The following is a 27,458-nucleotide window of genomic DNA, read 5'->3' on the forward strand; positions in this document are numbered from 1 at the left end:
GTTATGGCTCACGGGCCGAGTTGCTCCGTGGCATGTGGGATCTTCCCAGACCAGGTCTCGAACCCGTGTCCCCTGCTTTGGCAGGCAGATTATCAACCACTGCGCCACCAGGGAAGTCCCTTAAGACCTTTTTTTTTTTTTTTTGCGGTACGCGGGCCTCTCACTGTTGTGGCCTCTCCCATTGCGGAGCACAGGCTCCGGACACGTAGGCTCAGCGGCCATGGCTCACGGGCCCGGCTGCTCCGCGGCATGTGGGATCTCCCCGGACCGGGGCACGAACCCGTGTCCCCTACATTGGTAGGCGGACTCTCAACCACTGCGCCACCAGGGAAGCCCTTAACTACTTTTACACGTACAGTTGAGTGGCATTAAGTACATTCACGTTGTTGTGCAACCATCACCACAATCCATCTCCAAAAACCTTCCCATCTTCCCAAACTGAACTCTGCGGCCATTAAACACCAACTCCCCCTCCCCCTCCCCCGACAACTCCCACCCTACTTTCTGTCCCGGTGATGATTCTGACCACTCAGGGACCTCATATAAGTGAAACCATACAGCAGTCACTCTTCTGTGACTAGCTTATTCTAACACTTAGCAAAATGTCCTCAAGGTTCATCCATGCGACAGGATTTCCTTCCTTGTTAAGGCTGAATAGTATTTCCATTGTATGGAGAAACCATATTTTGTTCACGACTTCATCTATGGATGGACACTTGGGTTGCTTCCACCTTTTGGTTCTTGTGAAAAATGCTGCTATGAACATGGGTGCACGCCTATCTCTTCTAATCCACTGCTTTGAATTTTGGGGGGTATATACCCAGCAGTGGAATTGCTAGATCATATGGTAGATCTATTTATTTTTTATTTTTAAATTTATTTTTCATTGAAGTACACTTGATTTACAATGTTGTGTGATAGATCTATTTTTAATTTGTGAGGAACTGCCAAACTATTTTCCACAGCAGATGCACCATTTTACATTCCCACCAGCAGGAAAAGCCCTGAAGTTGAAAGCAAAATGAAACTAATGATCATAATAACCAGAGTGTAACAAAACCGCAGTGAAAATAATTATCCCATGTTTACACACAGTACTCCGTACATCCTCAGTGAAGCACAGACTAAGGATAAGAGAACCACAGGAACTCAAATTCATTAATAGTGATACTGTTGATACTATGATTTCCAAGCTATTTTGGCAAATAAATATACTAATGTTGTCAGGAACCAAGATTTTCAGCATAAAAGAAGACACTACAAGTACTGAATCAAAGAATTTAAGAGAAAGCCCTATAAGTGTCCAATATGAATGAGAAATAGCAATCTAAGCTCACAGCTTAAAGAGAGAGAGAGAGAGAGAGAGAGAGAGAGAGAGAGAGAGAGAGAGTGTGTGTGTGTGTGTGTTTCCTGGCTCTGTCCTAGAACAGACGCAGAATTGATGACGCTGCAGTTGAAACAAGCATCCCCAGCATATGGAGCTCAGCTTTAAGACAAAGGCAGAAGTGTCTGAAGCAAGCCGAAGCTCCCGCCCACTGGCCACAGATGAGGTCATGTGAGCAGCAAGAGCACCCTGCCTCCACAGCTAGAATCAGCGCCTCCAATACATAAAGCCACCTGCAGTGACTCATGGAGCAAGGAAAAGGGGATGGAGAGAAGCAGAGAAGGGAAAGAAAACACTAGTTTCCACAACTGTGGGTGGCTCTCACTCTGCAAATGGTGATTAAAGAATTCAACATTTACCCTGCTTTCAGGGAGAAACTATGGTTCTTCCCCTATTGATGAAGGAAAGCCTTTCTTTATAGGATGCCTGTCAATACACGTAGAAGGAAGCACAGAAGTAGATGATCATCTTTGCCATCCCTGTGAAATAAATGATTCATGCAAGGCTCACTAAGGGATGCTAAAACCGTCAGCTGAAAGGCTGGTGGGCCACAATGTTCACAAGGTGCTCAAGTGTATCTCCCCGGATCATGGGCTGATAACACAGAAACACGTCCTTTCACTCTGGAGCCATCTGTTGTCACCACATGGTAGCCATGGTAGCCAGCATGGAATCAGTATCACACCAGTGACCTTACATGGCTACTGAAGTGAGGGACTATCAAAAGTACATAGCATCCCCCGTCAAATATTTTTGCTGAAAATGTCTTATCTGAATTTAAAGAAGCCTTTAGACCTAACTTCTAGTTCACAAGAAATACACACAAGCGACTTAAACAATACTATGAAAAAACAGCACTGGTGACCCTATACAAGTGCTGACTAGTGATGATCCAAGCCTAGTACAAGTGGAGATGATTCTACATGGAAAGATGTGAGTCCAAGGTAGATGCGAACACTGACCAGACCCTGGTTTCAAACAGAGACACTGTGGGGACAACTGGGGAAATACGAGTACAGACGGGATATTAGATAACCTAACACAACCTAAGGAATTATTATTTTCTTAGGTGTTATGTCTGCAACTAACTTTTAAATAGTTCAGCCAAACACACACATAAACAGACAAAGCAAAATGGCAAAATGTTAACTACTGAATCTAGGTGGTAGGTATTGAAATGTTTACTCTTTTAAAATGTTTTCTGCATGTTTGAAAATTTTAATAATAAAAGGAGGAGGGGGTGGTGGAAAAGAAAAAGCATGCCACCCCTGGCCTCAGGCAGGAGATGGGCCACAGCCTGGCCCTGCTGCTCAGGAACAGAAAGCCCCTGCTGTCTCTGAGCCTCCCACCCCGTTTCTCTAAATTGAGGGGCTCACCCTAAGCCCACACTGTTCTTAGCAAGTAGGGACTGGGAAACAGGAAGTAAATGCAATGCAGCTAATCTTACTTTCAGCCATAGGACTGCCAATGTCAAAATCTTTTCAAGGAGTTCAGGCAAAAGCAGCATCTTAAAGTTATAATAAAGGGCAGAAAAGGTGATGCTGACACTAACACTGGGGTCACATTCTCGGGCATTAACTTCCACAGCAGTCATGGGGGAGAAGTCAGGCACAGAGCACTGGCCAAGGTCTGAACCCAGCCTGCAGTTCTGTCGACACTCATGTAGCAGCCACAACCAAGACCCAAATCACCTTTGACTAACCCAGGAGTTTTTTTAACCAACCCTAAGAATTCTAACTGCTCTCCAGAGACCTCCCTGCACCCCTGGCTAGAAACAGCCTGAAGCAATAATAAAAACTGCCCCAAATAAACAACAAGAGAAACTACACATCCAAGGACAAATAACTGCACTCTTACACTGATATATTACTTCTCCCTTATCTCCAACAGGAGACAAAATCCTCATGGGGTCAAACTGTAAGATGAACCAGAAAACACCTCTGATCAAATTCATAGTGCAATGTCCTTAAAGTATAATTCTCCTAAAGTGCAGAAAAGACTTAAGCCCTCCTTTAACTACCTGAGAGATGGCAGATGATAAACTAGAGCCGGCACACACCCTTCAAAGGTGTAAAGAGAGATGAACTGGAATTGCCACGGACGCAGCCAGGTAAGAGCGGCCCTCTGGGCTAGATAAGTTGTTCTCCAGGAAGACCAGAGGTGATCAGCACACACTACTGTCTTACATTTACTGTCTTAACCACTTTAGATTTTCTCTCTGGAGAATTTGCCGAAAACTGTAGCTTACCGGGTTGTGACAAATGACAGCTTTTATGAGAGTTACCAGGACCAGAGACAATGCTGCAAACGGTGAACTTGCATTTGAGACAGGTCTCCTGTTGCAAACGTAGGGAAGCATGTTTCTTGCATACATTTTTTGCTCCCACTTGGACACAGGTGAAATCCTACAACACTCGTTCACCTACTTCGACTTCACCAGGTTAGACCTCATACAGAGTCTCATTACGCTGAAGACTGCATGACACAGAACGTTCCACCCTCAGAGGTCTCAAGGCTGCTTTTACGTAAGTGAACCCTCCTTCCCGAGTTCCCGTCACTCCCGGTTACCTGACATTCCCTCCAGCCTTCTGTATTCTCATTCGTTCCTCATACTGGGTTGGATTATGCTCCTTGCTGAGGCTTAAGGCTGCATGTTTTTGACTCTCCTCATTGTAACGACACAGGATTGCCTGGGAAGATGGAGAGTACACTGGCTGTGAAATTTAATGAGCCCAGCACCTAAAGTTGACAGCTGAAGAGAAAGGCTAACAATGGAGTTTCAGATTCAGCCTCCTGCTGACAAACTTGAGGTCAGTGGATCCAGCATCAAAAGTACAAGCAGCAAAGTGGTGTCACAAAAAAAATTCAGGGACAGAAGCCCCGGGCTTGGGTCTCAACTCTGGTGCAAACTCTGCTGGATGACCACAGCTCACTGCTCACCCTCACTAGGCCATCATCTTCTCATCTGTGACGTGAAAGGGAGGACCTAACAGGTACCAAGGCCCCTTTAGGCGTTACCATTCCAAGAGTTTACAATGGCAAAGACGAGGGCAGTTTGGTGGGCTGACCAAGTACCTCTCCGTGGGTTCCCGCCACCATGTTTACTGTGTGGTAACTTCCGGACAAACCTCTTATTCTACAGAGGAGGAAGCCTGAGGCCCAGGGGATAAGCATCGTGCCTAGAGTCAGAGAGCAAGGCCAGGACTCAAACTTGGGCCTGACTCCAAAGTCTCCCTTTTTTTGGCCAATTTTACTCATGTTGTTTTTTTAAGTCCTTTGATCTAAACACCTATGTACAAGAGACAGTCCACTAGACAGACCCACTAAAACATCACCAGAATATGAACTCCACTAGGGCAGGGCTGTCATCTGTGATGCTACAGCTCCTGGCGCTCCATATTTATAGATCACCCTAAAAGCAACAGGGGTGGGAGCAGCTATTTCCACGTCTGAAGGTGCTAGTAAGAGTGGGAAGGTCACTTTGTCCAGTGACTGCTGAACAAGCATGGAGAATGGCTGAAAAGCAAGCGGCAATGGAGGTGAACATCCGCTCCTGGCAGGGGAGGTGGGAGGGACTGCAGAGACCCTGCAGAGCACTGCCCTCCAGCTCTGTCATTCCCCACAACTGGGACTGGGACACAGGATGTCACCAGTGGGAAATCATCGCGTTTCTCCCTCAGCCAGGTGTACTGGGCTCAACGGATATATGTCACATCATCTAGCACTTTCTAGCTACAGCTTTTGAGTTATTCATTCATTATGGCCTGAGGTCAGAAAAATGAAGATGAATATTTAAGGTACTTGCAGGCCAATTAAATTCCAACTCACAGCTCTGTATCTGACAGACAGGGTATAAGCCTTCTCAGAGAACAAACAGCCTCAAGCTTAGCTGCTGTTCCCTGACCCAGAACTTAAACCCTGCAGCAGAACCCCCTGCAGCAACCCCAAGAGAAGATTCCAACCCAGCCATCATCACTGTAATCTTATTCAGCAAGTGCTTCTACAGCTCTTCTCCCATGTGACATGCTGTTATCTAAACAGGTGCCTCCAGAGTCACATACCCGACTATCTCCGAGGTTGGCAATATAAAGAATGTTGTCTACAGCCAGAACACAGGTAGCAGTGGACCCATCTTTCCAGGCAGGCTTCCTGGGGGGAAACACATCAGAAATACAGTCACCACCAACATGCTAGCACTTTGAGGTTAATTTCCAGAGTTGAATGGGGAGTCTTATACTTTTTAAATGGATGGTTTGATACGTGCTTTTTTCTGTTCCAGATTTCGTTAAGTTGTGAGAGATTACTTGGTGCTAGGAACTTTTCAGACAGTGAGCATCAGCATTAAACTGCATTAGCAGGCCTGGAATGTGTTTAGGAAAACAACACGCGTGCTCCACTCATGTGTCTTCATGTGGTTATTACACTTACTGGCTTGAAGCTTGCTTCAGGAATTCTTCATCAGTATGCTTGAAAGTGTCCAAGAGGCATCTTTTCACGGTTTTCTCTACACTGATTACATCTCCTATTACAGAAGGAACAAAAGAAAACAAACTCTTAAGGAGGGAAGATTATCCTCCCGCCACTGTCATTTTGTTTCTGTATTACAACCAAGAACAGCCTGTACTTCCTCACCTCTAAGTGCCACCTGCATTTGGTTTTAGTAGTCTCCCAAATACAAAGGCAAGACACTCACTTGTACCCAAAGACATTCCACGAGAGGGGCCTATCACTCAGAGACACGAGAAGTTCCATACTAGGCACACCTGCACGGCCACTGCACCTGCTCACCTCAGAGCCGCCTCCTCTCAGCCCTGCTCTTTTATTTATTTTTATTTTTATTTTTTGCGGTACGCGGGCCTCTTACTGTTGTGGCCTCTCCCGTTGTGTAGCACAGGCTCCGGATGCGCAGGCTCAGCGGCCATGGCTCACGGGCCCAGCCGCTCCGCGGCATGTGGGATCTTCCCGGACCGGGGCATGAACCCGTGTCCCCTGCATTGGCAGGCGGACTCTCAAGCACTGCGCCACCAGGGAAGCCCATCCCTGCTCTTTTAGAGTCACCAAGGACTCTGCTAAAGCCAGTGACATGTCACTGATCAGCACAAACAGCCAACACCAAGATGAACATGAACCGATTTAGCTCTCAGTCTCACCTTTAGGAAATTTCCTGATTAAGTTCTGATGCAAATTCTGTGCAGCAAATTTTGAGGCTCGAATTCCTCCATGTCCATCGAAAACAGCAAAATATGAAACCCGGGTACTGGAACAATGAACTGAGAGTCAGAGAGATTCTCACAGCAAAGACTACTCCTCTCCATAAAAGCTGTTAACTCTTAGACAGCGAACATTAACATTACCTGAGACAAACATTTAAGTAACTTCCGTGACATTTTTAAATTAAGAATTAAAAACTCACACTTGTTTTTAAAAATCAAGATCTATTAACCCTGATTTTTCACTAAACTAAAATTCAGAACTTTTTTCTATTTAAAGCAGATTTAGTTTCAAACACTAACACACAGATAAACAGTTACTGATCCAAGACGGTCAAAAATATCTGTAAGAGTTATAGCTGATTCACTTTGTTGTATGGCAGAAACTAACACAATATTGTAAAGCAATTATACTCCAATAAAGATATTAAAAAATTATTTTAAAAAATCTATGAGAGACAGAATAGGTAATTTCAGGATTCTTGCTCAAACGCCGACCAATATAGAATTCTTAAAGCCTATCTTACTATAGTCTTATTCCTATTCCCCTTTCAAGTTTTGCCAAAAAACATAAATAGAATAAATGTCATTAAAAAACTGTTTCAAGAAGGATAGAACAAAAATGCCTATGAGAAATGACATTTATTCTGCAGAGCTGCTCTTTTTTCAAACATTTTTGAAATTCCTTTTCAATTTGGGACATCACAAGCCATGAAAAAATAAATTTCATGTGGTTGATAACTCAGAATCTTACAGCGTAGTATTTGCTAGTTATGGCTTAGTGTTCCTCAATTAAATCTATCCCGAAAATATCTACCCCCGTGGGGCTCTCCAGAAGCCCCTTTCCTGGGTTCAAAAGCAACTCCAAAGCATATTCCTGCTCTTGGTGAGCAATGGCTTTTCCTCCATGCCTTTTCCTTCATTTTAGTTTGTACAACTGCAGGAAATCTTCTTGATGCCATTTCTGCTTTTTTGTTCTCTTTCTGGGCCCTCGCTATATGCACTAGCTCTCCCGGTCACCATTCACCTCTGTAATTAGCAGCTTCTACCTCTATCTCCTGGGTCAAAGAATAAGAATACTATCTGTCAGAACCTCTTCAGGTACTGGTGGAAAGCACACACCCCAAGACCCAAAATAGGGAGAGTCATTTCCCAATTAGCAGGGTTTCTGAAGTTCAGCAGGACAATTGTTGTAGGGCTAACCCGTGCACTATAGGATAACATCCTGGCCTCCACTCACCGTATGCCAGTAGTACATCCCCCACTGTGACAACCAAAAATGTCCCTGGGGGGCAAAACCAACCCCAGCTGAGAACTACTGATGTTGAACCAAGCAGCTCAAGAAATACGTCTTTCTAATAAACACAAACTGGATACAGCCCAAAGTTCCCATCAGAACAGAGACTTTTATGCCATCAGGCTGCTAGAGCACAGACACTCACATGAGGGAGGAGGGGGGCCTACACTCCTCGGTGATGTCATTCAGGATGACATGGGCGTCCTGCATCTCCTCCCGCTCGCCCTTCCGCTCAGCTACATAGCCTTTCAAACCAAAGATCACCGAAGAGCCTAAGAAAAAGAGAACAAAAAGCCAATACAAAACTGTGCCCTTCTCTCCAGAAGCCCTAGTCCCAGAGCAAATGAGAGGGAACTATGGCTGTTCTACTCAGCAATGCCCTAATGCTGCAAACAAATAAGCTATACCCCTCAAGGCATCTCCCGGACTGCAAGTCTGTTACAAGATTCAGACCACTGTTGGACAGGGCCGGTCTCTGCAAGGCTGAGCAGTGGAAAGGAGACAGCAGACGACAGCAAGTTAGTACAGAATGGCTTCTCTTGCGAGGGCATTAAGTCAAAGCACCAGAGCAAGGAATGTGCTGTCATCCCACAGAAGTGGGACTTGAACTGGGGCAAGGAATTCTGTGCAAATCTAGTCTGTCAATAATTTAATAAGGACAAAAAAATTTCTAGTTTAGAGGAATGCAAACAAGTAGAGTTTATCCCTAATACCCTGTTGGATACACTGGAAATATATATTTCCATGCTTGAGGCTGGAAGAATTTGAACAAATGGTAAGATCAGCTGCTTTTACTTTAACTGAGGAAGGAAAGGAAAAAGGAGTTCACTGGAGGCGCAGAAATTTCTCTTTAATGGCTGGTTTAAGCTTTTTCTGACACCTAGATCCATAGAAGTGATAGAATGAGCGCTTTCTGAAGAGTGGCTGGTGGCAGGCACAGTGCTCTCCAGGCTCAAGGCAGTGACAAGCCAAGCTGAGCGCACGTCTTCACAGCAGAGGCGGAGCAGGTCCTCTCACACCTGCACTGCAGCCTACAGCCTCTGCCTTGAGATCACTTATGGCACAAGACAAAGTGGCCAGTGCGATAAGTGAAAATCCACAGTTTTTCTCTTTAGCTGATACTTTTCATTTCTTCCCCACTCACTGTGACATGTTACAAAGCTGACTACAAATTTCAATTGCTTTTTCCAGCCTCAGGCTGTCTCTTGGGACCTGTCTACTGAGCTATTCACAGAATTCCAAGTGCTAACCAACAGGCTGGGGACAAGGAACTGGGGGGCCAATAAGCTAAACACTCACTGCCGAAGGCTAAGTAAGAACTACCTGTGGTTTTTAACCCTTGAAGGACAAATGCAGGTTTCCTATCTGACCAAAGGTAACAGATGTACATGGAGAGCAAGGAGAGAGGAAGCAAAAGTAAACTTGGAAATCCGTTTGCAAATAAGAAACCCTATCCACTTCTTAAATACAGACATTAAAAGGAAGTATTGGGTTGGCCAAAAAGGTCATTCAGTTAATGAATACATTATTCAATGAACTTCCTGGTGAAAATGAAAAATGTCTTCTATTTTTACTTAAAACCGAACGAACTTTTTGGCCAACCCAAGATTGTCGGAAAGCTGAGCTTGCTTTTTGCTCTGGGTCGTTTTACAACATGAAGTCTAATACATTTGTTTTCAAACTGTCTGAAAACCTTTACAAACTTTCTTTTCCACAAGCTCTTCACTGCCATTCTTCTCTTCTTCAGAGGTTTTTCTCTTTGCTCCTTTCCCTTCATTCTTTACCACCTGGGATATCGAAGTGTCAAGAGAACCTGGAAATATAAAGTCAAAGCCAGACAGAAACACAGCTGTAGACGATAAGAGTCCCTAGCAGGCCAGGCTCCCTCCCAGCCCTCAGAGACAAAAGACATTTGAGAGAGGCCTGGCAGAGAGAGAGGCACAGCAGTCACGGCTATGACTTTGAGGGGTGGGGCAGTGCCTGGGCACCCACAGTGGGAGACCACAAATTAAGATCCAGGCCCTGCTCAGACTGGCATAAGACGACATGCAAGAGAGGCTTCTCAGTGGTAAAAATACACATTCATATCTTGGGGCTATGGCACATATATGATGTTTTACATCCACAAGCCCTTACTTATAAATAAGTTTCCAAAATCTGCAAAGTGAAATGTCCTGAACCAGTTCAAAAGAGTAACAAGTGTAGGGCTTCCCTGGTGGCGCAGTGGTTGAGAGTCCAACTGCCGATGCAGGGGACACGGGTTCATGCCCCAGTCCGGGAAGATCCCACATGCCGCAGAGCGGCTGGGCCCGTGAGCCATGGCCGCTGAGCCTGCGCGTCCGGAGCCTGTGCTCCGCAACAGGAGAGGCCACAACAGTGAGAGGCCCGCGTACCACAAAAAAAAAAAAAGAGTAACAAGTGCCAAAAAAGGCTTAAAATAAACATCAGGCTTTAAGAACTGTATGTATCCTGAAAGGCAAAATAGGACTGCTGAAGCCATTCCCACTTGCAAAGGGACGAATTTGTATTCAAAGCCAGAGCTAAGAGCACCTGCAGTGTGTATGCATTTTGGAACAACAGAAGTCTAGTTTCAAATCTCAGTTCTGCCACTTCCAAGGGGTGTGCCCTTAAGGCAAGTTACTTAACCTTCCAGCCTCAGTTTCTTCACCCGTAATAGGGCGAATACTGTCCTCTCAGGGGCTTGTTTGAAAACTGCTGGGGAGAAGGTATGTAAAGCATTCATCACAGTGCCTGGTCCATCAAGTATCCAATAAATGGCCCTAAGTATTCTCTGCATTTAGGTATAAAAGCATGCAACCATTTATTATTTATTCAACTATTCTTTGCCAGACATTTCTGAGTACTGAGAAAAAAAAGGAAAGAAATGTCCCTGCCTGCAAGAAGGGTCAATTACTTGCAAAGGACAGATTTCTGCAACAGTATAACACACACATCCCACCCCACATAGTAAGGCAAATTAACTGGGACAATGTCACGGATTTCCCAAAGATCTCTTCATTAGCCTCCTGTCACTTACTGTTTGTGTTCCAGTTTTCCCAATGTGTATGTAAAAGAATCTTCCTTTCTTTTAAATTGAAAAACAGAGAAATGTTTTAAACTGTTATTGACTTCTAAGTGAATCGCATTGTCATCAGAGAATGCGGTCTACGTATGAAGCTGATTCTTTACTGGGACTTACTTTATGGGCTAGAATGCAGTCAATTTTTGTAAATGGCTCTTGCCTGCTTGAGAAGAAAGATATGTCTTCTCAAGAAAGCCTAAATACTGCATACAAGATTGGATTCTATATCCAAAAAAAAAAAAAAAAATCAAGCTTGTTAACAATGGGTTGACGTCTTCTAAGTCGCTACTAGTTTATTGCCTTTTGCCCTGTGGATAACTAAGATGTAACTATGCTGAATCTTCCTTTTTTAAATTAAATCTGTTAAGAGCCCTAGTTGCACACGTTAACTTTCATTTTAACTAAGTGCACTGTCTTTATTGGGAAGGTTTTAGGGTAAATTGCATGAGAATGCTGTAATTTTTTGGTATGGATACATAGCCTGAAAACCTGAGACTTCTTATGTAAGACGATTGTGATACTTTTTCTAAATATAGGAATGATACCTAATTTAATCCGTACTTTCTAGACTAATTCCAATGAATTTATGGTAAAGAATTACTAATACAAAAAATATACCTGAAAAGCAGCAAGTGTTCTATTTGACAACATAAGGAAGGTTTTTTACACTAGAGGATAAAACTGCACGTGAAAAAGGACAGCCTGCATCCCCACTGTCCCCCACCATTGCCCTACCTTCCCCCTCCCTTTGGGGGAATTCCATGTGAGAAGTTCTCAGTTAGTGGAATAATACATTCGTCATATATGACAACCTAGAAGAATCGGCTCTATTTTCCCCTTCTGTGTAATTGGGACATAAAAGGAAAAGTTAAACATTTACAGGAACAGGTAGAGCCAATGTTAATAGGCTTGACAAAAATGAAATCAAATCAATAAAAAGAATCTTGAGAACATAAAAGGACTGACTGGAAAATAATTAACTAAGGTCTTGAATTTTAAGAATTCAAATTCCTGCACATGGTCTGTACCAGTCAGTAAAGCAGTGTCATTCTGACTTCATTTTCTTAAAATCAAAATTCTTTTTTATGTAAGTGGCATAAAACAAATGACTTATCAGGAAACTGAAAATTTTTAACTGTGCTTCATATATTCAGACACTTCTGCTGGATACATTTGGGTCTGTCAGGAATATAACAAGGCAAAACCAGAATGACAGACTGAGATTTTCTTTTAAACGTTAATAACAGGGACTTCCCTGGTGGTGCAGTGGTTGAGAATCTGCCTGCTAATACAGGGGACATGGGTTCGAGCTCTGGTCTGGGAAGATCCCACATGCCGCGGAGCAACTAGGCCCGTGAGCCACAACTACTGAGCCTGTGCGTCTGGAGCCTGTGCTCCGCAACAGAGAGGCTGCAATAGTGAGAGGCCTGCGCACCGCGATGAAGAGTGGCCCCCGCTTGCCACAACTAAAGAAAGCCCTTGCACAGAAACGAAGACCCAACACAGCAAAAATAAATAAATTAATTAATTAATTAAAAAAAACACGTTAATAACAAAGATCAAAGTAAATTACTGGACTCTTCACTTCTTAAAAGTCAGTTGCAAGAAGTAAAAAATAATCACCAAAAAGTGATGTAGCATTTAAGCGTCTTTTTGCTCCCACCTAATGGTATCTATTTAGGGTTTTTTTTGCGGGAACTTAGTTCCCCAACCAGGGATCAAACCTTGGCCCCAGCAGTGAAAGCACTGAGTCCTAACCACTGGACTGCCAAGAAATTCCAGGTATCTATTCAGTTTTAATAAACCTTATGTTGTATTATGATTTAATATCATCCTAAGGCTTGTTACAAGCTATAAATAAATAAATTTTACGTAAGGGTAAAATAGTGCATATTATTTCCACCAGCACGTTGGACATTTTTCCCTACCACTTACCTGAATCACCACTGCTGGCTGGTGGGAGATCATCAAAAAGCAAAGGTCCCCCCGATCCTGAAACACAGCAGAACACTGAGTGAGCCCACAAAACCAGGAGGAGGCTTAAGTTTCAGAATCCATCCCACCAGGACACCTACACAGGTCATTGAAATAAACTCAAAACTCTTGTGTCAATCCAGTGGCAACTCATACAGTGCTAAATAATGTCTTGAACCTATTTTATTTTAAAGTCCTATCATTTCAAAGGAAACAAAAAAATCTGCCTTAAAGAGTTAAATCTTATTCCAGCTAGTATATTAAACACTCAAATGAACCAGAGAAAACTGCTCAACACTTTTATGCAGTTTCTCAGGGCTAGCGACTAGCGGATTTTTCTGCCTTACCTGATGCCATGGATTCAAAACTTAAGACAGTCCAACACCTAAAACATCTGTGTGTTGAAAATGGGGGAAAGGGAAAAAGATTGAGACAACTACAATCCCAGGATGACATGTTGACACACACCTGGGAGAGCCTGAAGACTGTACCTGAGTCAGTACTGCTGGCCGGAGGGAGATCATCAAAGAGCAGAGATCCTTTCTGAGCTTCTTTCCCTAGAACACGGAACACCTGCTTAGAGAGCATTTGGTCATTGGCCAGATGGGATTCAAAGGGGGACATCTTTAAGTTTGCCATTAAATTCAAATCTTCTCCCCGCTGCTGGACAAAGCTTATTTTTTAAAAATATTTTCTTGACAGCCATTTAATAGGGACATTTGTTTCCAAAAAGTTACAGTCAACATATAATACAAGCAATGAAAGATGACCCAACAGGCGTTTTAAGGGCTATTGGGTGTTTTGAGGGAAACAAGTATTTTTTTTGATAATTTCACTATGTAACAAATATTTTAAAATCTTTCTTTAAAAGTGAATCCTGGGGGGAAAAAAAGAAAAAGTGAATCCTGGGAAGAAAAAACTGACTCTAGAGCAAAACAATAATTCTATCTTGGTACCTCAATACAGAACTTCAGAAATAAAGGGACTCTTCAAAGATCTACAGGTCTTAAAAATCCTATTTCAGTACCATTCTGAATTAACCACCAGGGAGAATCTTAAACACACGGAGCACAGAGATGGTGAGAGGCCTGAGGGAAGCCAATCTGCCTTAACAGCACAGTGCCCAATTCAATAAATATCTATGAAGAAAATGAGGGATTTCAGATACTCCAAGGTAAACTCAGGAGAAAGCCAGGAAACTTTCTAAAAACCTAAAGATTGGGCTTCCCTGGTGGCGCAATGGTTGAGAGTCCGCCTGCCGATGTAGGGGACACGGGTTCGTCCCCCAGTCCGGGAAGATCCCACATGCCGAGGAGCGGCTGGGCCCGTGAGCCACAGCCACTGAGCCTGCGCGTCTGGAGCCTGTGCTCCGCAACGGGAGAGGCCACAACAGTGAGAGGCCTGCGTACCGGAAAAAAAAAAAAAAAAAAAAAAAACCTAAAGATTTACCTACCAAAAGTACTTATCTGAAATGTTTTATACTCAATTAATCCCTTTCCACATAAAATGTAACCATTATTCCTTCTCCAGCTTTCCCCAAAATTTCTATTGAAGCTATGAAATACATGAACTGGCCCACAGGAACGTGGGGGAAACAGAGGGCTAAAGATGAAGGTGTGGACATCCATGTCCTATGAAGTTCAACACACTGATCTTTCTCCTCTGAGTTCAAGTACAGAAATGTACTCATTTAAAAACCAATTCAGAGATACGTTCGGTAGATTACTCCTTTCTGCTCATGGACGCCGCAGAGTAAGCATCGTTGACATCTCCCCTCCGCCCCTCCACTGCCATCATGTCTAAGTCAGAGTCACCCAAAGAGCCCGAACAGCTGCAGAAGCTCTTCATCAGAGGTTTGAGCTCTGAAACAACCGATGAGAGCCTGAGGAGCCATTCTGAGCAGCGGGGAGCGCTCACAGACTGTGTGGTAATGAGGGATCCAAACACCAAGCGCTCCAGAGGCTTCGGGTTTGTCACATACGCCACTGTGGAGGAGGTGGGTGCGGCCACGAATGCAAGGCCACACGAGGTAGATGGAAGAGTTGGGGAACCAAAGAGGGCCGTCTCAAGAGAAGATTCTCAAAGACCTGGTGCCCACTTAACTGTGAAAAGGATTTTTGTTGGTGGCATTAAAGAAGACACTGAAGAACATCATCTAAGAGATTATTTTGAACAGTACGGGAAAATTGAAGTGTTTGAAATCATGACTGATCGAGGCAGTGTAAAAAGAGAGGCTCTGCTTTCATAACCTTTGATGACCATGACTCTGTAGACAAGATTGTCATTAAGAAATACCACACCGTGAATGGCCACAACTGTGAAGTAAGGAAAGCCCTATCTAAGCAAGAGATGGCTAGTTCCTCATCCAGCCAAAGAGGTCGAAGTGGTTCTGGAAACTTTGGTGGTGGTCGTGGAGGTGGTTTTGGTGGGAATGACAACTTTGGTCATGGAGGAGACTTCAGTGGTCGAGGTGGCTTTGGTGGCAGCCGCGGTGGTGGTGGATATGGTGGCAGTGGGGATGGCTATAATGGATTTGGTAATGATGGAAGCAATTTTGGAGGTGGTGGAAGCTACAATGATTTTGGCAGTTACAACAATCAATCTTCAAATTTTGGACCCATGAAAGGAGGAAACTTTGGAGGCAGAAGTTCTGGCCCCTATGGCGGTGGAGGCCAATACTTTGCCAAACCCCGAAACCAAGGTGGCTGTGGTGGTTCCAGCAGCAGCAGTAGCTGTGGCAGTGGCAGAAGGTTTTGATTACTGCCAGGAAACAAAGCTTAGCAGGAGAGGAGAGCCAGAGAAGTGACAGGGAAGCTACCGGTTACAACAGATTTGTGAGCTCAGCCAAGCACAGTGGTGGCAGGGCCTAGCTGCTACAAAGAAGACATGTGTATGGGCAAAAAAACTCGAGGACTGTATTTGTGACTAACTGTATAACAGGTTATTTTAGTTTCTGTTCTGTGGAAAGTGTAAAGCATTCCAATAAAGGGTTTTAATGTAGGTTTTTTTTTTTTTTGCACCCATGCTGTTGATTGCTAAACGTAATAGTCTGATCATGACGCTGAATAAATGTGTCCTTTTTTTAAATGTACTGTGTAAAGTTAGTCTACTCTGAAGCCATTTTGGTAAACTACGCCAACAGTGTGAAGTTAGTATTCCTTCAAGGTGATGCCAGGTTCCATTCAAAATTTATTTACAACCTGTTTTGGTGGAGAAGCTACTGTCTTCCGAAACCTTGGTGTAGTTGAACTGACAGTTACTGCGTTGTGACCTGGAGTTCACCGTGAAAAGGGTCACCCAAGCCAAGTCATGGAGTTTTCTGATTATTAATATATGATTGTTGGCACATCCTATGTAATATATCTAAATTGGATTATGGTACCAGATATAGATGGGAATGAAGCTTGTGTATCATCCATTATCATGTGTAATAAACAAACAATTTAATACCCTCTTAAAAAAAATAAAAGTAAAAACCAATTCAATGTGTACGCTCTAAAAGTTTCATCCATATTGTCTTTTTGCCTAGAAATGAGCTGGGTATCAATTTTACTTTTTTAAAAAAGTAAAAATTTTAATTAAAATTTATAAACTCCAAGAAAGGAAATTTCTTCAGGAGTCTTTAGGTCAGAAGTACATTAAATACCTGGTAATTCCTAATTTAACAAAAAGTAACTCTTCTGCTTTATACCCCTAATGCAAATGGGAAATGTCGACTCCATAAATTACATTTTTATCCCTTAGGATTACCCTAAAGACATTAAGTAATTACAAATACTTTCATTTTTCTCACAAGTGACATAAAGACTCTGTGAGGAGTGTCCAAAAAAACAGCATTAGGAGGACACTAAGAGGCATTTAGGATAACCATTTACTCACTGTATTAATCCTCCTACAAGAATTGCTAATATTCTAGCAAGCCACTTCCAAGGGAAACTCAAACTGTATTGGTCTAAGCATCAACATGCCCATTCCAACAGACTCAAAACTGAATGGGATGACCCAGAACAATCACACTGGATTCAGCGGGGCCAGAGCACCAGGCATCTTGGGAGAGGGGGACATTATAGGGAGGAGGCCAACCTGAAGACAATCAACCCTTCTACTTACACAGGGTCCGATTTTAATTTCTGAATTAAACTACCCATCTAAGTCAGGTCTTTCCAAATCCAATGTCCAATGGGGCAAAGTCCTCTTTTACCCAGGTATTAATACATTTCGGTCCTGGCAAGCATTCCTCATAATAGAGTTTCCAGCTTAGCACTAGCCTGGCCTCTCTCCTTTGGCGACAACTCAGTTTAAGTCAGTTCCTCAAACCTACCACCAGCCCCAGAGAAGGGCTTATCTTCCCATGCTGAACAGAATGAGCCTCTCCTCTCCTCTGTCACTCTGGAATACTGTGAGTGGTATTTCAATTAAACACAATGAGATCATCTCATATTTTTGTTGGCCACAACTGAAAATGGCTTATATAAATGATAATTAACATTCGCTGCCTGCCAGGAACTATTCTAGTGCTCTACAAATTTTAATGGATTTAATCCTTACAATAATCTTATGAGGTGGGTACTATTATTATTGTAACTTACTGATAAGAAAACTGAGGCGCTTAGGTTAAATAACTGTCCGAGAGAGAGCCAGTGAGGAGTGGAGATCCAAACCCAGGCAGCCTGCTTTCCCAGCCCATGCTCCTGGCGACGTGCTACACTGCCCCCACCCCACACTGTTCTAGGAACTTCACAAGGATCATCTCATTTAACCCTTACACAACCCCACAAGGAGAATCCCGAGGCTCTGTAAGATCTCTGGGACACCTTTTTGCACCATCAAAAGGGTCAGAGTTAGAATAGCTTGCATCTGGATTCTGTAACAACAATCTGTAGGTCACAGATGCTATAAAGGGAACTTCTGGTTAGCCAGAACCTTACATTCTGTTTTGGATAAATAGTAATTCAAAGTATTTGGAGCTGCAATCATTGGACCAAGTGTGACCTTGACCCTAAACTTTGGAAGAGGCCCCTGATCTAAATATAAGAACTCTCATAAAGAAAGAAACAAGACAGAAAACAAGTTTTTCACTACCGATAATCTTATCTAGATTGTTGGGTTTTTTTTTTAAGTTATCTACATTCTGAAGCTAAGTCTACTGAAAGTTACATACTATGCTGAGAAAAATACTCTTGGGCTGATTATATTCAGATTAGCTATAAGTTGCTACGTACAGTAAAGCAACAACAAGCTTTTAAATATTTTGCCTAAATTGCTTCTTATACCTAGATTTTCTCTTCAACTACAAATGTGACACAGCTGACCTCCTCATCCGAGGATGTGGAACCTGTGGATACGGAGGGCCATTGTACTAGGCCATTTTATTGATATATAAGGGACTTGAGCATCCTCGGATTTTGGTATCCGAAGGGGATCCTGGAACCAATCCCCCACAGATACTGAGGGACTACTGTACATGTTTTCCAAATACCACAGACGTATTAGAAAAAGGCCCCGCCTCCCCGCCACCGTAACAGTTTATTGTATACTTTCCACTTTCCTTTATGCTCGTGAACTTGTGTATGTGCATTTTAATTTTTAAAAGGTAGAAGTATACTATACACAACACTCTACATATATCATTATTCATGTAAGCCATCACACTGGGTCTAACGATTCGCTTCAACAGCCGCACACTATTCTCTATGGAAAGCACTGCCACTCACTTGGTCTGGTTCCCTTACTGATGGGCATGCAGCATGATTCTGGTTTTTTACATGACAAATAATGCCACAATAAACAACCCTAGGCTTATATCCTTATTTTATCTGCTAACTGCTGGTCAAAGGGTAAATTAATAAATCTGACAAATGCCAAAATTTGTTCCAAAAAAAGTTGTGGTAACTTTCACCCCCAACACGCTTTATGAGAATATCCATTTCTCTACACCCTCATTACCATCTTGCCAATTTTTAAATCTGATGGGTGAAAAATATGGCACATCAGTGATCTGCTATTCCTTTCCAGTGACGGAGGAAGCTCTGGTTGATGGGTCATTTGCATTTCTTCCTCTATAAACTGTCAGGACACATCCTTTGACCATTTTTCTAACGGGTCATCTCTTTTTCTTATTAATTTATCTGCGCCTTTCCCTTACCAGGGATAGTAACCTTTAGTATTGTGTACCACAACCACTTTCTCTCAGTCTGTCTTCTGCCTTTGTGCTATTTTGCCTACAGAAACTTTTTATTTTTACATAGCTAAATCCATTCTAATTTTTATGACTTGAGTTTTTTCTTATTAACCCTGAAGTTTTACAATTAGTCCAAGTTTTTTCTAATATCTTAGCCTTTATTTTATATTTAGATCTCCAATTTTCTAAAAGGAAATATTGTGAAGATGGCCTGCCAAGCAAATATTTATTTAGTCCCTGACAGCTGACCATCAGCTTTAAAGTGTACTGGTGTAGTGAAAGAACCGCCCTATAAAACTGAAACCAGGTTACTGCCCACACAACTTTAAACCAGGACACCTTTAACTTGTTGGGACTGCCAAATATAAGCTGTCAATCTTTAAAGACATCAAGTCAGCACTTTTATGAGTATGATGTACCAGAGAAATTCCATTTCTATCTGATAATAACAAACATACTCCCTTTTTTAGGTAAGCTATGTATACTGTATATAAAAAACCTGATTTCACTCAGCAGTCAAAACATGTTAGGGGCTGGTATGAAAACTCCTAATTTAGCACAAAATCTGAAAACATTTAATGTGTTCTTTCCACATTTTTCTTCAGACCATAAAAATTAAGAGGCTTGGGGTAGGAACATTAGATGTAATGTTTAAAACAAAAAATCAAAGAACTAAATAAAATACACTTGATGTGATCTGAGGAGTGTGATACTTCCTCCCTTTGGACACTTAGTGTTTTCACAAAATCCATTAAAGAGTGCATTTTTTTCCCCTTCTGAATGGCTGTGAAAGTTAACTCATAGAATAGCATCTACTAGGCACTAGCATCTAGTAAACGCAGACCTCGTGCTCTACCTGTGCTAAACACTGTACACACAGCACCCTGTCTAACCTGTGGGCTAACAGGAGGAGGCGACATTCATGTTTCCCAGAAGCAGGAACTGCCACAGAAGACAGCAAGAGCAGAGTTGGGATCAGAAACCACACAGTCTGATAACATGTCTGGAACAACTCTTTTTGGGGACTGTGAAAGTGTCTAGGTCTTTTATTGTTCCCTGAATTAGCTCAGAAATTGGTGGCACCTGCACATCCTTTGTGAGGTCATGATGGTGCGATTTAGCCTCATCTCCCCATCCACTTCATGAAACCAACTTTATTTTCCTTTCATTCTCTCTACGTTCAATTTTGTCAATCAATATGATCAATTTTTCGGAAACAAAAAGTATGACGTTTTGAATTAAGTTTTCAAAAATCAAAGCATTTCCACAAAATTGTGAAATCAGATTCTGTTCTTGTTCAAATGATTTTGTTTAACCTGTTAAGACTCACCTTGTTGGTTTGAACTAAATGCCTGTCAAGATAACTTTGGGTCCCAATTCTGTCACTCACTTCAGTACTTATCCCTCTCAGCCTTCTGTCAGCTACAAATTCAGAAAGCATGCCTTCTTTGTTTTCAAGGCTGTTTAAAAACATACACCCAGCCAAGCAGGACAGTGTCAGTGCCCTCCCCACAGGCAGGGAGCAGCTCACGAATCCACGCTTCAGGGAAGGGGGCGTTTAAACTTCACGCAGCACCCCTGCCACCCTGTCATCTCAGCCAGGGCTGGATACGCCCTCCCAAGCACCAACCTGTAAGAGTTGTCAAGTTTTGTATCGTTTCAAGGGTCCCTTTGCGATTCAAGAAAATGACAGGCCCACAGGCACATCTGCGAGTCCAAACGCTGCCCCAAACATATTCAGATAGAGGTTATACTCCATCAACAGAGTAAGGAAGAGTGCATACACAAGCCAGAGTTTTCACCCGTACCTAGAACAATCTAGAAAACAAATCTCAGAAACAATCCACAAGATGAATGTTTGGTAGGGAAAAGTCACGGCACCGTTACTGGGAATAATAGTCCGACAAAGACTGGCCAGCCTGGTGGTCCACGTGTGACAAGCCAGAATCCAGGCCCCATGGAGGGCACAACACCCCCTTCTCTGGGGGCCTTTCTTTTAGGGCCCCATGTCACAGTAGCCCTCCACGCTGGTACGCCCAGGCCAACTAGAGAACGAAACGTTCCCCAAAGAGCACACCGTTCCCTTGCCTAGAGTCTCTGCAAGTCCCAAGTCTACCCATCTTCCGAGAGGCCAGATTCCAGCACCACCTCCTTCCCCGCTCTCTGTCCACGGACTACAAACGTCGCTCCTCTGGACACTCAGCGTGTCCCACAGGCCTTAACCTTAGCCATGTTCAATCTTCATCACTTGCATGCAGAATTAGGCTCCTGGAGAGCAAAGGCTGGGCATCACCCTCCCCTTCCCCTTCCCCTACTACAACGGCAGCTCCCGAACCAGGCTCTGCAGACCCGCGCCGCGCGGTCCCAAATCGCCCGCGGATCCCCTACCGCAGACGCGGGCCCCCCGCCCCCCGCAGGCTTTCAGACTGAGACCCGGCGCTGAGCTGAGCCTGGAGTCTGAATGCGTTTTTAGAGTTTTCCATGTTTTCTGCCACCAAGCTGGGCTCGTAAAGAAAGCCCTAAACCACAGCACCCAGCTGCGTACCTAGCCGTGAACACAGTCGCAGGTCTTGCCAACCCCAACCTGGCGTGGCTGTCACCCGCTGGACACCCAGGACCGACCGTGCGGCCCCCGCGCTGCTGCCGTGGGCGGCTCCAACCCCAGCCTCCAGGAAGGACCTGGCACAGCGGCCGAGGTCGGGGGCCGGCAGGGGAGCGGGCCCTTCCCGGGGCCCCGGAAAGCACAAAAACTACCACGAATCGTTAGATCCGACGAGAGGCGCAGAGAGAATGGATTCTCTCTTCTGGGCCTCACAACCCCAAGGACTGAGTCGGCGATGACTTCCATCTCCGGGGTAGAGACGAAAAACAAAGCCGAAGAAAACGCAGAACTGGGAGCGCGCCCGGAACGACGCGGCCCACACGGCGAGCTGTTCGGACGCAGGCCGGCGACCCGGCGCGCGACTCCCGTGAGGGGACGGCGGCGGCTGTGCGCGGCCCGCGGCGGCCACACGTGTGGGCCGCACACAAAGGTCCCCGAGCCGCGGTCCCCTCCTCCTGCGCAGCGAACATGGCGGAGACCGCGAACTCCCCGCGCCGGTGTAGGCCGCGCTCACCCTCCCGCGTCCCCGCCGCCGCCTCAGGCGCCGCGGCCTCAAGGCCGCCGCCCGCCCGCCCTCCTTCTCCTCACCGTCCGGGCGGCCACCCGCTTACCCGCAGCCGGGCGCGGCGAGCGCTCGGGCTCCGGCAGGTCCCCGAACAGGTCCATGGCGGAGGCTGGGAGGCGGAGGCTGGGAGGCGGAGGCGGCGGTGGCAGCGACGGCGGCGGCGGCGGCGGCGGCGGCGGCAGACGCGCAGCCCGCGAGCGGCGGCGGGCTCCACACCCTGCGGCGGAGGCGGAGGCGGAGGCAGCGGCGGCGGCGGCTGTTGCGGCGGCTGGGCGGTGGCGGCCCGGGAGCCGTCAATCACCCGAAGGCGGGCCCGGAACGCCACCAATCGGCGCGCGGCGTGGCCCGGCCGCCCCAGCGGCCTGCGCGCCGGCGGGGGGGGCGGGGCGGTGAGGGGGCGGGGCGGAGGCGCGCACGCGCACAGATCTACTCCTCGCCGGCTGCGCGAGCGGATACCTGGGCGCAGCGCCGCGGGCTGTGCGATGTTTCTGTGGGACGCTCGTCCCGGGCCCCTCCTGCTGTTCCTGGGCACGGCCGTCCGATACCAAGAAGGCCCTTCCAGATAGACATGTCTGAGCTCGAGGGCAGCTGTAGTGAGCCCTGGTGGCCCGGAAGGCTTTATGGGGTTTTCACATCGGTTCCGTCCCTTCATCCTCACACCGCCACGGTGGGCCTCCATCCCTGGCCAATTTGAGATTGAGAAGCCGAAGCCTCATAGAGCGGCCCCTTAAGATGCAGGGTGGAGAGGAGGCATGTCTCAACTGCCGCCATCCGGGCACGTGGGGGGGAGGGGAAAGGGAGAGTCCATGGCAGGTTCCAGAGAGCAGTGACGTTAGGGAGCTGGCCTGGCACACAGCTGGGCCTCGGTGTTCTGTTGAATATACACAGGTTCATAAAACGTCGACATCAGGCTCTGATGACTGATCAAGCCAAAACCGAGGCCCCTCTCTTCATGTCTGAACACAGACGAAAAGACGAGCGTTGGCCAAGCCACAAAAGTGACCAAACATCCTTCTGTCTTGGCCAATAAGAGTGACTGCTGCTTCTTTACCAATTACAAGTTTAGGATTTCTCTAGTCTTCCTGCCTTTGAGATACGATTTATTAAGACATCCAGTCAAGGAATTGCCTCCTTTTCCTGGCATAATCCAATCCAGAGCAAAGCCCTGCTTCCTTAAATGTTTCCCCAAATCAACTAACACAGACCCAAATGTTGTAAGTCCTCTGCATGTCCCTTTACTGAGGTTGCCCGTGGTAATAGTCTCCCTGGCTGGGATGAGTAATAACCCAATTCCGACGACTGCAGGTGTGTTTCTGGTGATCTCTGGCTGAGGACATTGTTGGGCCCAGTGGGCCTTCATGCCTCTCATCTACTTGCCCGCTCACTCACCACTATTTGAAACCCTCACTGCTCTCTGCTCTCCCTTTAACAGATGAACTGCCTCATCCCTGCAGAAATGCTCTAAAGTAGCAATACAGTCCCATTTCCTCACCTCTCATCCACTTCTCAGCCCACCCCAAACTAGCTTCACCTCATCACTTCCCCAAAACAGTTCCTGCTAAGCTCACCAGTCATTTCCCACTCTGTGGCTAAATGGAGGTGATGTTTTTAGTCGTCACCATACATGAATCCCAGCAGTATGACACGGTCAGTGTCTCTTTCCCTTTGGTTTGTGGAACACATCGCTCTCCTGGTTTGACGCCTGTTCTCTGTCTGCTTTGCAGGCCCACGTCTTCTGCCCGGCGATTAACTGATGGCATTCTTTAAGACTTGATCCTGGGTCCTCCTCATGCCACACTCCCTCCTTCGGCAAATCTCATCCACACTTGGCTTGAATTACCACTCATCTAAACGTGGTTCATTAATTTATGTTTCCTACCAGCTCCAGATCCCCATGTTCAAATATCACTCATGTGACATCTATTGGATGTCTCAAAGGTACCTCAAGGGTTTCCCTGGTGGCACAGTGGTTGAGAGTCCGCCTGCCGATGCAGGGGACACGGGTTCGTGCCCCGGTCCGGGAAGATCCCACATGCCGCGGAGCGGCTGGGCCTGTGAGCCATGGCCACTGAGCCTGGGCGTCCCGAGCCTGTGCTCCGCAACGGGAGAGGCCACAACAGTGAGAGGCCTGCGTACAGCAAAAACAAACAAACAAACAAAAAAAGTACCTCAAACTCAACATGTCCCAACCAAAATCATTTTCTCGACTCCTCACCGTATCCCCTTCGATATTTCCTTCCAGGATTGACACCTCGCTGTGTCCCTACCCCAGAATCCCTCTTGGGAAGATAGCGTCTCCTCGTATTCAGCTCTTGTGTGGTCACCTTCTTTTGAATGTGGCTGGTGTGACTTGCTCTGGTCAATAGAGTCCAGCAAAAGTGTCAGGAGGTATGTGGTTACGTGGATGTAATTCCTTCACACAGGTTAGTGACACCCATCCTGCTAGTATGACCCAGCAGGATCCTATGAGGCCTTCTCAGAATAGACTCCCACCCATGTCCTCCACCTGCCTTTTGTCTGTAGAAAAACTTTAGTCAAAGAATTAATTTAATCAGAGAAGTGAGAAAATGCAGAAAGAAAGGAAAACAGTCAAACAAGACAAAATAATAATACTTTAGTCATTAAACAAAGTCAAGGACATTTAGTTCTTCCTCAAGGACTCTAGATAATATTCTGAACCACATCCTTTGAGCTGTTTTGCAGATACTGAAACCCACACCAAGTGGAAGAAGTTAACTGTATGCTGCCCACAAGCACATAGACCCCAAACCAGTTGGAACCAGAAGGTTGATGGTGCTGATTCCCAATTACCTCACCACCAACCAATCAGAAGAATGTCCATGAGCTGACCACGCCCTGTTCCTTGAACTCTGTAAGACTCCTCACTCCCCCCTCCAGGGAGGGACACACAGTCTTGAGGGAAGTAGCCTGCTGTGGCCCCCTTTGCCTGGCAAAGCAATAAAGCTATTTCTTTCTAGTTCACCCAAAACTGTCTCCGAGATTTAATCCAGCGCCGGTGTACAGAGGCCAAGTTTCAGCAACACTAAGAGACTCTCTCCTGCTGACTTTGAAGAAGCAAGACACCGTGCTGTGAGCTGCAGAATGGAGAGGGCCACAGCGAGGGCCCGAGGGTGGCTTCCGGCTGACGGAGGCGGAGGGCTTCAATCCAGGAGCGCACAAGGAAATGAGTGCTGCAACAGCCGGTGAGCTTGGAAGCTGGTCCTTCCGAGTCGAGCCTCAGATGAGACTCCTGTCCAGGCCCACACCTTGACTGCAGCCTTGCAGAGGACTCTATCGTGCCTGGACTCCTGAACCGTGGAAACTGTGCCATAACAGTGGATGTGGTTTTAAGCTGCTCGATCATGGTAATTCGTTATGCAACAATAGATAACAAATACACCCTCCATCACCAAGTCCTATCAGTTTTATCCCCTGACTGCCTTTTGAATCCACCCCCTGACCCCTGCGCCCACCAAGTCTGTGTCACCGACTCATGGCCTCCTTTCGAGCTTCTCCCTGAGGCCTTTTCTCAACCCCTGTACTAGTTTTTCTCTCTCTGGTCCCGGCATATTTTCTCATGTGGGTCCTTTGGCTTGGGATGTTCTTCTAGGTCCTCCACTCCAGGAAAATTTCATTTGTTCCTCGGATTTCGGTCATCGATTCCTCAGGAAAACCATTCTTGAGTGACCTAAGTACGATCCCCCTTTATGGCTTTTGTCATAGTTGCCGTTTTACAGTTATTTATGTGATTATGTCATTAACGACTGGATCTCCTAACAAAATGTAAGCTGTAGGAGGTCAGGAACTATGTTTGGTTTTGCACATTACTGCATCTGACACACAGTAGGTGCTCACGTACACTGGCTAGATGAATGATGAATGAATGAATGAACGAATGGATGAATGAGTGAATGGATGAATATGTCCATTTTTGATGCTCAAAGTTCATGACACAAGCCTTCCTACCTCAGGAATGTCAGGAAGTTTGGAGCCAATTTCGTGCTTGCTCAGGGCTGCCCAGACTAAGTTCACTGTTGCGCTCTTAGAAAAAGATCACAGATTTCTGATTTTGAGAGCTTAAACTGTCTAGAGATAAGGAAGGTACCGGATGTCCTAGGACATTATCAGCTGCCTGAGTGGCAGACGGTATTTTCCAAAGTTTGCTGCAACAATGTCTCCCATCCCCTGTGCTCTTCTAAATGGGTCCTTGCCACTCCCCCCATCAACAGGTAGGTTCTGAGTCTCCTCCCCTTCAACCTGGGTGAGCTGCGACTACTTGGACGGATAGAGAGTGGAAGATGCGCCATTATATGACTTCCAAGGCTAGGTCGTAAAAGGCCCCTCAGCTTCTGCCTGGTTCTCTGGAGGTGCCTGCTCTCGAGGAAGTCAGTCACCAAGTAAGAAGTCCAACTACTCTGAGGCTGCCGTGATGGAAAAGCCTCACGTAGGCACTGTATTCAACAACCCTGCCGAGGTGCCAGCCAGCAGCCAGCAGTGAGCGCCAGCCGAGTCGAATGAGTCATCTTGGACATCCATTCCAGGGAAGGAAACACTCAGACTAGGGTTCTGAGCCCCAGCCAGCAGCTGACTGCAACCTCATGAGAGACCCCAAGCAAGGACTGCCCAGCTAAGCCCTTTATGAAATCCTGACCCACAAAACCACAAGCAAAATAAAATAAGGTTTCTTTTTGAAAATGGAAGTATAGTTGATTGACTATATTGTGTTAGTTTCATGTCTACAACAAAGTGACTCAGTTTTTTATATATATATATATATATATTTTTTTTTTTTTTTTTTTTTTTTTTTTTTTGGCGGTATGTGGGCCTCTCACTGTTGTGGTCTCTCCCGTTGTGGAGCACAGGCTCCGGATGCGCAGGCTCAGCGGCCATGGCTCACGGGCTTAGCCGCTCCGCGGCATGTGGGATCTTCCCGGACCGGGGCACGAACCCGTGTCCCCTGCATCGGCAGGCAGACTCTCAACCACTGCGCCACCAGGGAAGCCCTATATTTTTAAAAAATACATCTTTATTGGAGTATAATTGCTCCACAATACTGTTAGTTTCTGTTGTACACCAAAGTGAATCAGCTATATGCACACATATGTCCCCTTATCCCCTCCCTCTTGAGCCTCCCTCCCACCCTCCCTATCCTACCCCTCTAGG

At 45.6% G+C, this 27,458-nt stretch overlaps 1 protein-coding gene, 1 long non-coding RNA gene and 1 pseudogene across 10 annotated transcripts in view; 2 read left to right on the forward strand and 1 right to left on the reverse strand.

Moving 5' to 3' along the window:
* ILKAP (ILK associated serine/threonine phosphatase) overlaps positions 1-22,557 on the reverse strand; it is a 29,382-nt gene extending 6,825 nt beyond the window's left edge. For 2 of the 9 annotated variants that reach the window (XR_007478477.1, XR_007478478.1), the window contains exons 1-10: positions 22,342-22,556; positions 13,439-13,504; positions 12,909-12,965; positions 10,929-10,976; positions 9,585-9,704; positions 8,037-8,163; positions 6,535-6,641; positions 5,813-5,906; positions 5,446-5,533; positions 3,953-4,074 (exon numbers count right to left, since the gene is read on the reverse strand). Coding sequence is in view for 6 of the 9 variants with exons in the window: in XM_033424204.2 (XP_033280095.1) it covers positions 3,953-4,074; positions 5,446-5,533; positions 5,813-5,906; positions 6,535-6,641; positions 8,037-8,163; positions 9,585-9,704; positions 10,929-10,976; positions 12,909-12,965; positions 13,439-13,504; positions 22,342-22,396 (884 nt within the window). In the remaining 3 variants the exon portion in view is untranslated. Of the gene's footprint in view, positions 1-3,952; positions 4,075-5,445; positions 5,534-5,812; positions 5,907-6,534; positions 6,642-8,036; positions 8,164-9,584; positions 9,705-10,928; positions 10,977-12,908; positions 12,966-13,294; positions 13,342-13,438; positions 13,505-22,341 lie in introns of those variants that run through there. The other 7 variants (XR_007478476.1, XM_033424204.2, XM_033424231.2 and 4 more) reach the window with 7 other exon arrangements.
* On the forward strand, positions 14,673-15,827 carry LOC101271462 (heterogeneous nuclear ribonucleoprotein A1-like; annotated as a pseudogene).
* Positions 22,558-22,722: 165 nt separating the features above from the next.
* LOC125965012 (uncharacterized) lies at positions 22,723-26,991 on the forward strand. Its single transcript, XR_007478436.1, has 3 exons — positions 22,723-24,233; positions 24,999-25,660; positions 26,525-26,991. It is a non-coding gene; the product is annotated as an uncharacterized LOC125965012 (long non-coding RNA).
* Positions 26,992-27,458: the final 467 nt, after the last annotated feature.

The sequence above is a fragment of the Orcinus orca genome, chromosome 7, assembly GCF_937001465.1.
Source record: "Orcinus orca chromosome 7, mOrcOrc1.1, whole genome shotgun sequence".
NCBI classification, from domain to species: domain Eukaryota; kingdom Metazoa; phylum Chordata; class Mammalia; order Artiodactyla; family Delphinidae; genus Orcinus; species Orcinus orca.